At 52.8% G+C, this 14,315-nt stretch overlaps 6 protein-coding genes across 6 annotated transcripts; 3 read left to right on the top strand and 3 right to left on the bottom strand.

Moving 5' to 3' along the window:
• Positions 1-992: 992 nt before the first annotated feature.
• Positions 993-1,816, top strand: J4E87_001703 (uncharacterized protein; the record flags this gene model as incomplete). The annotated part of the gene is made up of 3 exons (XM_049373344.1): positions 993-1,242; positions 1,290-1,739; positions 1,794-1,816. 3 exons carry the CDS (start codon positions 993-995, stop codon positions 1,814-1,816), a joined length of 723 nt encoding a protein of 240 aa, XP_049236714.1.
• Positions 1,817-3,049: 1,233 nt separating this feature from the next.
• On the bottom strand, positions 3,050-3,679 carry J4E87_001702 (uncharacterized protein; the record flags this gene model as incomplete). The annotated part of the gene is made up of 3 exons (XM_049373343.1): positions 3,050-3,473; positions 3,546-3,572; positions 3,621-3,679. 3 exons carry the CDS (start codon positions 3,677-3,679, stop codon positions 3,050-3,052), a joined length of 510 nt encoding a protein of 169 aa, XP_049236713.1.
• A 2,136-nt stretch (positions 3,680-5,815) lies between these two features.
• J4E87_001701 (uncharacterized protein) lies at positions 5,816-7,071 on the top strand (the record flags this gene model as incomplete). Its single annotated transcript, XM_049373342.1, has 3 exons — positions 5,816-6,009; positions 6,064-6,495; positions 6,546-7,071. 3 exons carry the CDS (start codon positions 5,816-5,818, stop codon positions 7,069-7,071), a joined length of 1,152 nt encoding a protein of 383 aa, XP_049236712.1.
• Positions 7,072-7,345: 274 nt separating this feature from the next.
• On the top strand, positions 7,346-8,518 carry J4E87_001700 (uncharacterized protein; the record flags this gene model as incomplete). Its single annotated transcript, XM_049373341.1, has 1 exon — positions 7,346-8,518. The coding sequence occupies one exon, from the start codon at positions 7,346-7,348 to the stop codon at positions 8,516-8,518; it is 1,173 nt and encodes a 390-aa protein (XP_049236711.1).
• A 140-nt stretch (positions 8,519-8,658) lies between these two features.
• On the bottom strand, positions 8,659-10,196 carry J4E87_001699 (uncharacterized protein; the record flags this gene model as incomplete). Its single annotated transcript, XM_049373340.1, has 4 exons — positions 8,659-9,009; positions 9,061-9,928; positions 9,992-10,118; positions 10,166-10,196. The coding sequence occupies 4 exons, from the start codon at positions 10,194-10,196 to the stop codon at positions 8,659-8,661; spliced, it is 1,377 nt and encodes a 458-aa protein (XP_049236710.1).
• A 619-nt stretch (positions 10,197-10,815) lies between these two features.
• J4E87_001698 (chitin synthase I) lies at positions 10,816-13,868 on the bottom strand (the record flags this gene model as incomplete). The annotated part of the gene is made up of 4 exons (XM_049373339.1): positions 10,816-10,830; positions 10,892-13,447; positions 13,515-13,714; positions 13,850-13,868. 4 exons carry the CDS (start codon positions 13,866-13,868, stop codon positions 10,816-10,818), a joined length of 2,790 nt encoding a protein of 929 aa, XP_049236709.1.
• Between the last annotated feature and the right edge of the window lie 447 nt (positions 13,869-14,315).

The following is a 14,315-nucleotide window of genomic DNA, read 5'->3' as shown; positions in this document are numbered from 1 at the left end:
TTTACTGACTTTGTTCGGCCAGATCAGGTCATTTATCAGCCGTGCGATGCGTGGCGTCTGCAGCGCACAGGCGGCGGGTGAAGGCCAGGGAGGCCTGGGCGTTGTGGCATCCAACCTCCCGTTCGAGCAAGTGCAAACCCAATCCCCAAAACTGTGGGCACTTCTGCCGACGTTTGGTGTTCGTCTGGAGGGCCTGATGCTGAAACTAAAGAATCCTTCGTTGGACGTTGGTTGACTGTGACGAGCCTGAGCCTGAGCCAACTGCGCCGCCTCCCTAAGGCAGAATCGACGTCTCGCTGTCAGACATCGCGATGAGCGTGGAGGCGATGTCTGCAAAAACCAACGTTCACAAGACTTGGGAGCGCGAATGGAGGCTCAACACGAAGATAGAAGAGCGCCACCGGAATGCGGCTCACTAGAAGGTAGGTAATGCCCATCGTATCGCTCGCCCATCCCTGTCTTCTCATCGCAAGATTGCACGTATCAGCGCTTACAGCAGACACAAGCCTTTTAGCCAGATGCCGAGAGCGGCAAGGTGACATGCGGAAAGCGGATTACCCTGAGACGCTAAAGCCACCTCCAGGTATCACCAATTTGGCGTGCATATCGCTTCAAGGATAATAGTAGGAAATCTGGTCAGGATCATGGTCCGTGCCCATGTACCTACACATGGCGGCGCATGCGTGCCCTTGCCGGCGGGCCTGTCTAACGGCCAAGCGCGAAGGTTACAGACGAAAGTATAAGTCTGTCGAACCGCCTGGTCTAAGAGGTAGTGTAACAACGATACCAGCCTCGAGTTCTCCACGCTAGCAAAGACTAAGGGACGTCACTTCTATTTTGATATCATCGATCACTTCATCGCTCCTCTTGCATTCGGTCGCAGTATATATACCAGCCTCGCATATCGCATTACCAACAACACTTCCTCAACCTTGAGTATCGCATTACCAACGGCACTTCTTCATCCTTGAGTATCATCATAACCAGTTATCATGCTCTTCTCTACCATCACTACGGCACTGCTCTTTGCCGCATCTGCCACTGCAGCTGCCCTACCAAGACCTGCCAAACCGCAATACGCTCCCGCCCGTAACCTCAACAAGCTCGCCAAACTCTTTCCCCAGAGCGCTCTTCAAGGCCCAGGCGACTTGGATCTCAAGTACGTTGTGCTCGGCATCGGCACACAAAACTACACTTGCGGTTCTGATGAGAGCGCGGCTCCTGGTACTACTGGCGCATTCGGTAAGAACCCATTCAACTTGACAGGGAAGGAACTAACAACCACCAAGCCACCCTATACGATATCGGTACGAAGCTCAACGACGAAGGATATGCCAAGTGGAAGATTCCCTCTATCACCCCTCTCGCACTCTCACTGTACGAAGTGGCTCCTGGGCTGGTCGAAATGAGCCTCCGGCTTCAGGGCTACGAACATATCACCGGTCACCACTTCTTCGCCGACGTAGAAGGAGCGAACACACCAACATTCGCCTTCGACAAACTGAGCACGCCATTCCCCATGACCCAAGTTGCCAAGATCAGCAACGTCAGTGCACCATCGTACGCCTGCCCAGGCAAGAACGGTCTACCTGCCGTTGACTGGCTATACCTACAGCACAAAACTGGCATCACTCAGGGAGGAATCAACACCGTCTACCGTGTCGAGACTGCCGGTGGTAACAAGCCTGCCACTTGCAAAGGCATGCCAGCCACGTGGGAAGTCAAGTACGCCGCGCAATGTAAGTATACCCGAAACATTCACGCAGCTAGAATAGTCCACTGACATCTCACAGACTGGGTCTATGGTCCCAAGTAATAAGCGCCGAGCTTGCGACGCTCGTTTCGAGTCAGTTACGAACACTACCATTTTCTCATGCCTTCTACGATCTTTCCATAATTAGGTTAGTCGCGCGCGGCTATTTTCGTCCCGCAAGATCTACGGCAGGGCATGGATTTTCTTTTCTTGTAACCTTTCATTTCATCTCTTACATCTACGATACCCTTTGGTTTTCATGGTTCACACGACTGTGTGGGACTTCGTTGTTACTGCGGGGCATCGGCATGGCTGTGGGCGTTTACGATTTTTGCATCTGGTGGCTATAGTGCACAAGGATTGAATCTGTCCTTTGTTTAATTCTAAAAGCTTCTTGCTTAAATTGCGGTCGCGAATACTAGAACAGTGGTAGTTCTCCTGATGATGTGCTTCACTGTACGATGTGTCACTTATGCGAGATCAATGACAGTATCTTGAAGGGCCTATATTGCTCGCATCTCACCATCTCCTCTTGAAAATTGCCATGCCTGCGCCCAGCCAAAGCTGACTGTAGCAAAGTGAAGACCACCTCAAGGGACATCGCCATCCCATCGTCACACAGCCAACACGGCACATTCATAGCCGCACTCCACCAACACGGTCTGCTGACATCGACCAAGTGCCGCGCTACATACCAGACCCACTGACCACGTTGCGGCACAACTCGCAGCATGCGGCACAGTAAGGCGCGCAAGGCTTCTTGCGCTACGATCTCCACCCCATCTGACGTGCGATGCTGCCAACCTCTCGTTTACCTACAACCAACTTCCCCCCAAGTCCCCGATGCCTCCCACGCGCTTCCTTCGTACCAAAACTAAGAAAGCCTTACCCCAACACATGACGTGAACCACTCGCCCAGCCCTACAGCCCCTTCCGTCAGCCATCATTACGAGAACTACGTTCGAGTATCTGATTGGATGCAGAATATACGACACAATGGTTCGTACTACTTTGGTGGCTGTGGCAGCGGGTATTTGGCTTGGCAAAGCGGGTGTGGATGGTGTGGCACAAATCTGGTTTGACGGCGGCTACCTAGGGTCGTCCGGAGTTTTACTACTCGGACGCAGGACGCACATGTACCTTTAGCGTAGACACTATTGGTAACTTGGTACTGGGAAAAAGAAATCGAAGAAAGTGGGTACGGGAATTTGGCTTCCGTGCCAATGATGTGGCGTACCTACATCCGGTACGATGCCAATGTATTTTTTGTTTGGATCTTTGTTATGTAGATAAGATTCATTGCCCCAATGGCCACTTCTGGTCTGCCTTCTCTGCGTGTTGGACAGTCACTTCTCTTGTGCGCATGATGCCCTTTAGATCCTCTTTGTCGTCGAGGATGTTGTCCTCGCTTCCAACTCGCTCCTCAGTGACACTGTAGACAGCGTTCTTCTTGCCCTGACCAGAAGTCGAGAAGTTCCCCAACACACTCTCTCGTACGCTAGTCCTGGATGTCAATTCGAAATTCTCGTTGCCATTCAGTGTTCCATTCGTTGTCAAGAAGGTCCTGCGACGCTTGCTTGGCCTTCCACTGCCGTACGTTTGGGCACGTTCGATGTCATCGTACTGGTTGTTGTTGTTACTGGTGGAGTTCGAGCTCTTCTTGAAGAGTGGCTTGAGGCAAGGTACGGAGGCGGCGATGATGCCCATGTGCATTTGCATACTAAAGTGCAGGAAGTCAGCTTACTTCCATTGAGCAGAAACGTGAGAGAGGTATTCTGAAGTTGCCACTTACTTTCCCCAGAAGTTCATGCTTTGATCGCTTGATTTGGTCAGCTTGAGTAGTCGAAGACCATTCTGACTGACTTACAAGGTTTGGTCTACCATCGTCGATGAACCGAACTGGTAATAGGCCTTTGGAATACCCATGGCTGCTGCGCTAGATATTGTGAGCGATTGTAGGCCAGACATGTTAGAGGAGTACATACAGCCAACCTACGCTCAACAGCCCTATCAATCCCAAACGTGTTCGCCGCGACATCTGCAGGTTCCAGATGATTGGTATGGGTATAGTCGCAAAAACGATGTCAGTAAACATGTTGCACGCTTCGTGGTATTAGTACAGTGCAACCAGCGACGAGAGTGTAGGTACTTGCAAGTATTCAGCAACGCAGTACCGACAAAGAAAGTCCATGAGTAGCATTTGGCGTTGATAGTCTTGTCCCATACCCCAGAGATGGGCCAGCATCGGAATGTGAAACTGAAGAATGCGAACAGGGTGTACACTGTGATGAATGCCACTGTCGCCCACAGTGTGCGCCTGAACCAGGCGGTGTTCCCCCCAAGTCGGAGCAGAAAGATCGCGATTGATACTTTCAGTAGTGCGAAACCAACGACAGCTGCAATGAGGGTTTGAACGTAGACAGCATGGTCAATGCCTGCAAGGTCGTCTGCTGATAGGGTCTGTTGATGGCGCCCAAGGCCATGGTAGCCCCCGACGATGAAGGATACCAATTCCGCCAGTCCACCAAACTGCTTACATCAGTCGCGCTCCGTTATACAGCTGCGCAATACGTACATATGCTCCTACGATGAACAGATCATCTATGGCGGGTTTCCGCAATACGAACACTCGCGCGTAAAGCCTTAGGCCAACAACAATGGCGGTGACAATGTGCACGATAGCGGAGATGGCGAGAATCCGAGTCAGATTGCTCTGAGCTGCCCACTCCGGGTCCATGACTGGTTGCCCAGATGATCCGCTCTCGGGAGCCATACTCGTATTAGAAGATAAGGGATAGGGGCAGCGGCGCAGTCAAATCAAGAGAAGGGAAAAGGCGGCATAAGTCTTCCACCATAAAAAAGAGAGGCGTTGTTGGGTACATCATCGGATGATCAACGTGGGCGACGACTTTATCAACACCAATATTCCTTACCATCGCTTGCACGGCTCATCAAACTCCAACGACTGTGCCGCTCGTAGCAACACAGCCTGTTACGCAGGCGAGGGCATTCCGTGGGATTTCTATGCTTGTAAAATGTCGGATATAACTTCAGCCACCACCCAGTCCTGTGGAACAGCGGCTGCTGAGACAGGCCTCCTCGGAGGTTTCGATGCCGCAAGAAGTTGAGCATCCACAATCGCGAAGTTCAGGTGCCGGCGTTGCCTACCTAGGTAGGTATCTTGAGTCAACCGATACTCGTTACCTCAGTTGCGCGGGCTGCTACATCACTCTCGTAAGAGCAAGTCTTTCAAGATTTGTAAGATGTCAGCATTGAAAATGAGAGTCAGTCTTCTTCGTCCCTCGCGTCTTCGGCATCTTCGCCCATTCCAAGGTTGTTGGAATTAACTCTACTAGTACTAGTGCCGGTGAGCCCTGCCGTCCCTAGCTCCACCGCGTGCCGTCCCACGGAACACCGCGAGGGCGTCCGCGATGAACAGCGAGTCAAATCACACTTGAAACCGCTTCGAAAAGGCTGGAATAATTACCAGCATCAATTCTTTCTTCTTCAGAAACGCCAAGACGTTGTACAGTCGCTGTAGTTGTACAGAGCCGCCTCCGAGGTCTTCGGAACCTGCATGGCGAACCCTTGAAAATCTGCCGTTCCTGCGGGATCCTGCCTGCATGATTGCGGCGTGGTAGTCGAAAGCGCGACCTCGACCCGGCCGGCCCATCCTTCTGGCCTTTTACGATTCAGCAATCACGACCGGTAGAACTCCGCGCTCGGTTGAAATCGAATCTTACATCCTGTTCCTCGGGCTTATGCGAGGCTAACGCACTAGCATCGCATGAGCCCATATGGACAGCACGTGGGTTGCCTGAAGGAGAGCCCTAATCCAGTAACTCCGATGCCGTAGAACACCGCGGGCATCCTTCGCCACTGCAAGACCACCTCGGATGCATATCAGCGAACCTTGCAGCCGTATTTGCTGCATGCACGTACAATTTTTCGATATGGGGCAGATGGGTATCGCAGCAGCATATATGAGAGTGCCGGCGCGCAATCAATGGCACTCTATCCCATCACAAGATCTCACTTCTCTCGTTCAAACTCCTACACAAGATGCGATTCTGTGGGCTCTCCGCCATTGTTCTGGCCTTGACCAGCGTAGCTTCGTCTGCTGCATTGGTACCTCGCGATGATCTGCTTACAGATCTGCAAAACCAGGCCATGGAGGCATTGAAGCAGGCCGAGGCCAACGGTACGCTTGAGAAGAGGAGCTGCTCCCTTTCCAACGCGTATGCTCGCAGGGACTGGTAAGTACTTCCTGGATGCTGTTTGAGAAGATTTAACACTCACACTCATCGCAGGGAATACATGAGCAAGAAAGAGCGAAAGTCATACATCAAAGCGGTGAAGTGCTTGTTCTCCTCGCCATCGAAGACACCCGCAGGCCTTGTACCTGGCGCGAAAACACGATATGACGACTTCGTTGCTCAGCATATCAATCAGACATCGTTTATTCACGGTACCGGCAACTTCTTGACCTGGCACAGATACTTTGTGTATACTTACGAGAAGGCGCTTCGTGAAGAGTGTGGCTACGATGGTTACCAGCCGTACTGGAACTGGTTCAGACACCAGGACGACTTGAGCAAGTCTCCTGTTTTCGATGGCTCCGACACGAGTATGGGTGGTGACGGTGCTTACTTCAAGCACAACGGCAGTGTTAGTGGCGGCGGTCTCATTACCTTGCCTTCAGGAAATGGAGGCGGATGCATCAAGAGTGGTCCCTTCAAGGAGTAAGTCTGGGATTGTCGGCGTTCCAATTATACTCTCTAACAACTGACAGTCTGCAACTCAATCTCGGTCCAGTCCTCCCAGCTATGAACGGATACCCTGCTGTGAGCACACCGTTCGAGTACAACCCAAGATGCGCTCGACGCGATTTTATCCCCGCTACCGAAGACTTTACCCTGACCAGCCTCTACAACCTGACGCTCGGCCAAGCTTCCAAGAGCGTATACACATTCCAGAACGAGCTGCAGGGACGTTTCGGCAACGGATTTCTGGGCCTGCATACCACTGGCCACGTCAAAGTCGGCGGTGACGCCTCCGACTTCTTCAGCAGCACGAACGACCCCACGTTCTTCATGCACCACGCTATGTTGGACCGTGTGTATTGGATCTGGCAGGCCTTGCATCTCAACCAGGCGAAGACAATTGCTGGCACGATCACTATCCTCAACAACCCACCCAGCCGTGACACTTCGCTGCAGGATATCATCAGCACCAACTTCCTGAACATGGAAGCCAGGCCGATTGAAGATTTGCTAGGGTCGCTGGATGGAGAGCCATTCTGCTACATCTACTTATAGTCGGCGACGCAGTTGTACATAGTCTGCCTCAAATATAGTATTTAATGTTTGCACCCAAGAGTTCTTTCCTGCAATAAGTGATGGACGAAAAGACGCTTAGTATTCCATGTGCAAATGCTCTTTACGCCCACCCTAAAGAAGCGCGTACCCACATTCCGCAACCCGCTGATTGGTCCGATCACCACATGCCATCCCCATCCGCTATCGCCATCCTACTAACACGTCCAATAAAATAAAACAACCTACCATTACCTCTCCAAATGCCCCCAAAACCATGCCCAAACAGCCCATCACCATAATAGGCGCAGGCATAGCCGGCCTAACCCTAAGCCGCACCCTTCTCCATCGCGGCATCCCCAGCATAGTCTTCGACAAAGCGCCTCCAAACCGCCGGGGCTTCAACTACGCCATCACCCTGCACTCCACCGCCTACAAACCCTTATTGGAAATCCTGAATCTCAGTGACACAGCATTCAAAGCCCGCGTCGCCATCGACGCCGAAGATGGCGGAGTAGGAAAACATGGCGAAAACATAGACATACCCAGCCACGGCGGTTTATATGACACCTCCACGTCTTTCCGCGCCAATCGCGCGATATTCGAAGATCTGCTAAGTCAAGACCTGGATATCCGGTTGGGCTATTCCCTCCAATCAGTCAAAAGCACGCCCACGGGACCGAGATTGCGCTTTGCCAATGGCGAGACGTGGGAGGGCGGGGAACTCGTTGTAGGCGCTGATGGTGTACACTCCAGTTTACGCAAACTGCTGTTGCCGGAAAAGTCAAGAGTGGATGTTTTGCCTTATGCTGTGTACTACGGGAAGAGGTGTATCATGCGGAAGGACTTTAACAGTATCTTTGGGGGTAGGGCGGAGGGAAACCAGGGGAGGAATGTTTGGCAGACGACCAAAGGGGATGTGGTGCTTACTGTTAATGTGGATAAGAAGGAGGATAAGAAGGTGTGGGTTAGTTGGATCTACTCGCGGAAGGCGCGTGGGGAGAAGGATCCGCTGTTCAATCCTGCTAGGTCAACGAATGCGGCTGAGAAGATACCTTTGGAGTTTTTCAAGGAAGTCCGCGCTCAGAATATCTTTGGTTATCCTTACGCGGCGATGGTCGATGTGCAGAGTATGCGCAGCGATAGGATATTGCATTGGCTGATGCGGACAACGTCTACGCCGTTGCCTGAATTGCATGACTTGCTCGCGAAGAGCGGCGTGTGTCTGTTGGGTGATGCAGCACATGCGGAGCCTATCTTGGGAGGTAATGGGGCAAACGCTTCAATCATCGACGGCTTGAGTCTTGCAGATGCCATTGCGAGCGGTGAAGACGATGGTATATCGAATTGGTACAACGACCGCTATCCGAAGTGGGTGCAAGGGGCTGAACACAGTCAAGCAAATCTCGCGACAATGCATGGGTCACTACGGCCGGGTGTGAACCTTTAAGTTGATCACATTTTGTAGCTAGAGAAATCTGGGCAGCCAAAGCCACCACGTACTCAATTCGCTACCAGAAGCATGCTGACACGCATTTTTTCACCGTTCATTCATACCATAGTCGCCTGTGTCAAGATAGATGAGACCGTTTACCAGCCACCACCACCAGTCGCGCCGCCAGCATCACCCCAAGAAGCATCTCCACCAGCGGCAGCAGTAGTGTCGCCGCCAGAAGCATCGTTGCCCCAGCCACCACCGCCATCACCACCGTCCTCGGCAACCGGCTGCGGGCAGCGCTTGATGGTGTGACCCATCTCTTGGCAGTTGTTGCACTTGACCTTGGACCAGTCCTTGGGCTCGGGGCAGTCGCGAGAGAAGTGACCGGTCTTCTCGCAGTTGCGGCAGAGGGCTTTGTCAGGGTTCTTGGGCTGATCACAGTCCTTGGCCATATGCTCGGTGGAGTCACAGTTTCGGCAGGCCCGGGCGGCAACGTTGGGACACTGTGGTCGTTAGTAAGGACTAGATACGGGTTGTTAGACAAGTGTACTTACATCCTTGGAGAAGTGACCGGTCTCGTTGCACTTGCGGCACTCGACACCTTCAGCAGAACGAGGTTCAGGACACTCCTTGGAGTTGTGACCCTCCTGCTTGCAGTTCTTGCAGGCGTAGGGGTTGATGCGCTCCTTGGGACAGTCGCGTGCGCGATGGCCGTTCTCCTTGCAGTAGACACACTGGATCTCGGGAGCAGTGTTCTCGCGCTCAGCTTGCTCTTGCTTGCAGTGCTTGCGTACGTGACCAAGCTCACCACAGTTGCCGCACATCGGGACACCACAATCCTGGACGTAGCCACATGATGCAAGACGCTCCATGTTCTCGGCGGGATCTTTGGGCCAGCCTGTAGCCATCTTGGCGCGACGGGGCTTGGCAGAGAACTGGATAGAGAGGACGAACTTGCAATCAGGGTTACCAATGAGGTCGATGATGGTCATGTTGGGGGCGATTTCCTGCTCCTTGGCGATGAGGAAGACTGCAAGTCCATCTTCGCGGAGAGCTTCCTCGACGCCCGGAAGACTGAAGGCATCCATGGTAGCGCGAGCGTATGCCTTCAAGCAGACACGGAAGACATCGAGGTCCTTGGCTTTGGCCGCGTCGATGAGGGCGATCCAGGCAGCCTCATCATCCATCTCGGGGACGCCAGACCAGTTGACAATGCGACGGGACTTGCAGTCGACAGCACGATGACCTTGTTGATCGCAAAGCTTGCAGGTGCCCTCGAAAGGGCGCTCAACGCGCTCGTTGGTACAATCCGCCTTGTTGTGACCGACTTGGCCGCAGTTGAAGCACTCGCCAGTGAGGCCGCCTCCGCCGCCCTCAGGCTTATCAGGGCAGTCGCGAGCGAAGTGACCGGTCTGCTTGCAGCTACAGAACATGTCAGTATCGTCACAGTAGCCAGGCTGTATGGTCGGATCGTGTTTTGCTTACATTCGGCAGCCGTCATCGCCAGCATCACCTCCACCACCGCCAGCGTCACCAGCACCCCAAGAATCTCCAGCACCAGCGTCGGCGCCAGAATCACCACCAGGAGCAGGGTCCCATGAAGAGTCACCGCCTGTTGTCATGTTAGTACAGGCTGGGGGAAGTCGCGGTGTCACAAACCTGCAGTCGCACCAGTGTCGTCCCAGCTCATAGCTGCGGTTGTCGGCGAAGCAAAGGTTGACGTCGAATTGAGCAGATGAATGCGAGTGTGAGCGGAGATAGAGGGAACTTGAAAGAGGGGAGATGGAGTGTCGGGGTTGAAAAATTGTTGTTGTGGGCGCAACTGCTCTGTTGATATAGGCGGCAGGCCCGTGCTGAAACTCAGCGATGACGACACAGGTGAAGGTGAAGCAGAAAGGGAAAATGAGTGTCAGCAAGAGGAAAGATAGGTGTACCGCACACAGGAAGTCTCACTACATACCAATGCAGTAAGAGAAGGTGAAGTGGGTACTTGGGTATGAAGAGAAGGTAACGTGACGAAGGCCGCTTTGGGACGACAGTGAGAGAATCACCTACCGAAAAGAGTAGGAGCAACGACGAGATCGTGAACGCTACGAGTATGCATGATAAGGCAAAGACATTGAACAGGCATTTGGCTCATGAAATACGTAAACACTCATCCTACACGCCAAGGTCGCGTGCTTTCCCAGAAGCTGGTATCATGTCATGAATCTCACAACGAAGAGGCCGAATGCCTTCACGGCAACATGCTCAACCCAACCCAGTACCTGAACTCCAAACAATGACGTCAAACTTAGAACAATGAGCGATCATACACCGCGGAACTAAGATGTTGTTAGTATATGTTGGATAACGGCAACTGAATGTCTCAAAGGTGTCACTTACCATTCGCACGACCAAGAACCACATAGCTCCAATGAATCTGAAAGCAGCCAAACCGGCAACACTGTATAGTACTACCGCCAAATAGATGGTGGCAGCGTCGTTCTGCTTCTTCTGAGCCTCGTCGGGACTACTGACGGTGAGCTCCAGGCCACCCGACTGCAGAACCAAGGCCGATAGACCCAAGTTGCAGAACATCCAGAAGAGCACGACACCGGATCGGAAACCCTTGTAGTAGTCTTCTTGCTTCTCGCTGGCTGACGGCACCTTCTTCTCTTCCTTCCACTTTGCGCTGAAGACGCGGAGCTCAGTCTCGTATTGGGTGTTGAGATCGGCATCGTCAGTTGGTGCCTGAATATCCGCTTTACCATCAGCCTTGGTGGTGACTGAAGGAAGCTTCTCCGGCTTGTCGTCTCCTTTGGTACCCCAGGTGATGTCGTGAGTATTGCAGAAGGCGTAGACGTTGAGAATGTTGATGTAGGTGGGTGTCATAAGCAGGTACTGGAAGAAAGAGGTGAACATGTGCCATGGGTCCAAGAAGATGATGGAGACCACTAGCCACATGACGTACGTCGACAGCAGTGATATGATCAATGTAGCAAAGATCTTATCCTTGAAAAGATCTGCCGCGTTGAAGCCACCGTTGGTTTCGATCTGTCCTTGTACGGAGCGAACGGTGATGAAGATGGACGCGAACATGAGGTATGCCATGATGATGCACCAAAAGTAGACCATGGACATGTACCACTTATTGGAACCTTGAGGCCGATTACCGAGTGATAATATGAAACATGTTATCAGAACAGCAATGTAGAGCCACTCGAAGACGATAAAGAGAACTTTACCCGCGGTACCGAGTTCGTTTTGTAAAGAGGCAGTGAGAATGCGGAAGACCAGGAAGAAGTTACCGAGAGCGAACCAGGCGAAGATCATGCTGATAGTTTGGTAGACAAACTCAACGAGGAACATGGTTTTGCGCAAGAAAGAGTGATCGCTGCGGAAGATGTCGAAAGAGTGGGCCAGGGCGTAGACAGCAGCGAAGAAGGATCCGTTCAACCAACGACGACGTTGACTGATGAACTCGGCCATGGTGGTCGGTACATCCGTCTCTCCGGTAGCAGACTTGACGTACTGCAGGATCCAATGGCAGTTCCTCTTGGAGACCAACTCGAAACACAGGATACGGTCCTCAGCCAGGTACATGTTGGCTGTGAAGATACCAGCGTTGGCGCCGTGCATCTTCTCACCAGCAAAGTACTTCTCCAGTGGTCCTTGTCCTGTCTTGTCGTTCTGAAGCGCAACGTAACGGTAGGCCGAGAAAGCACCGGGAAGCACAGAAATGAAACCAAACGCTGATTCAAGAGGCTTGTCCAGAATGTTGCTCATCTTGTACTCAAAGTTTTGCGTCGCTACCAATGGGTTCAAAAGCTTCTTTCCGTGGACAAGCATAGCTTTGATTTCACCACAAGCACCTGCACACATGGGCTCAAGATCGAATGCCTTCCATAGCTGGTAGACAGAATCTTTGCCAGGCTTTGTACCAGCATCGATAAGCACACAGACATTAGGATCTAGCACAGCTCCGAAGGCCTGGAAGAACCATCGATGCGAGTTGATCTTCTTCTGGTTCTTCTCCTTGAGACAGAAGAGCATCTGCACTGGAGTGTTGCCCTTCTTGACACCAACGACACCCTTCTTGATGTCGAGCGTCATCTGCGTGGTGTACTCGTAGATATGGGCAGTCACATCCTTGCCGTTGACTTGCTGCTTGGCAATGCCGTCCTGGTAGACACCGAGCGCTGCTAGCACGGCGCGGGTCCGCGGGTTGATCTTGGCACGACCATCGCTGACGACGCAGACTACGATCTTCTTCCACGCGTCCTTGCCCCACGTCTTGCTGTTGGTTCGCGAGTTCATGTACTCAATGTTCTTGATGACACCAATCATTGTCCGCGCAAACAGTTCGTCTTCCTCGTTGTACATGGTAATAACGATGAACAGCTCGGTATGCCTTGGCTTTGCGAAAAGCTTCTGGCGCAAAGTGAAGCGCTCCGCGTCGAAGTCTGCAGGGTCGCATGTGGCGGCCGAGTAGCGCATATGGGTGAATTCGTCACGCTCTGGGGGCTGTGCATGCGGAACCTGGTTCAGTAACCGCGGTGGAATCGGGCAATCGAGCACCAAGTTGCCCTTGAACAATTGGACCTCCTTGACGGTCTTCCATCGCTTTATTGGGGCGGGGCTTGGTGTAGGCGCAGGTTCATCATGAAACGGGTTCTCTGGGTCCATGTCCTCTGGATCATGAGGATCTGGGCCATATGAATTGGCGCCGTGTATCATGGGTCTGTTCATATCCTCATCTTGCCAGTAGTGTGTTGGCTGTGTTCCGTAGCCCGCGCCTGGGCTCTCGTCGTGGTGTGGAGTTGGGTCGTAAGGCTGGTTGTAGTAGGCATCGTGATGCGCTTGGGGATCGAGGGAGTAGTCCGAGTCGTGTCGTTGCGGTCGTGGGTCGTAATCGTCGTGATAGTTGCCTGCTGCGTAGGGAATGTTTTCTACTGAGTACTGTTCGGGTGTTAGCCTGCTGATCTCGCTGCTTGACCCATATTGGTTCTCGTGGTGCGATACATACACTTGGTTGTAATGGCAAGCGGTCGCCGGAAGCTGCTGCTGGGTTGGGTCCCATAGGGATCTCGAGGATGCCCGAAGGCTGTGGTGAAGCATAGCGGTCTTCTAGTTGATAGCCACGGAGAGGCTGGCCTGGCGAAGGAGTCCGCCCGTTGTTTCTTCGTGGGTCCATCTCGTACGGGTCGTCGCTACCACCTGGTGCGCCTTGCAATACCGTTAGTCTGGCTGACAGCTGAGGCACCTCGTGGATGGCAGAAGGCCTGTTTGGCGGTTCGTGGAAAGTGTCAAGATCGACTGGCCGCAACCATGCGACCGCGAATCCGCTAGGAGGCTACTCACCTAATCGGTTGTATGACATGGTGGTGTGTTTCTGGTTGGTGCTGCGCCTTCAATCTTTCTGCGGCAATGCGGCGGACGGCTGAACAAGCCAAAACACAAATACAAGGGGTTGCCCAGCGAAAAGGCTAAAAGATGCGACGGTTGTGGTGTGCTATCGTATAGGCGTCGAGGGAATAGCGACTGGTATATGCCCGTGTTTCAGATACGTCTGGTGCAGTTTGGTGGGTCGGAAACGCGCCGAGTCGGTTGCGTGGAGCAACGGCGGGTAGGGAATGATGTAAGAAAGCGCAAGTAACCGGCTTCTTCACAATGCGCGACTGGGGCCTCAAAGTCAATAGAGATGAAGATGCTGGGATTGAGTTCAGCAATGAAAGGCTCGCTCCTCGAGGGTTCGCACATTCACGTCCACCTGAGCAGCTGCCAAGCAAGCACTCGCTGCGCAATCGCGGGGAGCGCCACACTTCAC

The sequence above is a fragment of the Alternaria ethzedia genome (assembly GCF_023757985.1).
Source record: "Alternaria ethzedia strain BMP 0044 chromosome Unknown scaffold_3, whole genome shotgun sequence".
NCBI classification, from domain to species: Eukaryota; Fungi; Ascomycota; class Dothideomycetes; order Pleosporales; family Pleosporaceae; genus Alternaria; species Alternaria ethzedia.
This window is presented reverse-complemented; position numbering and strand designations above follow the sequence as displayed.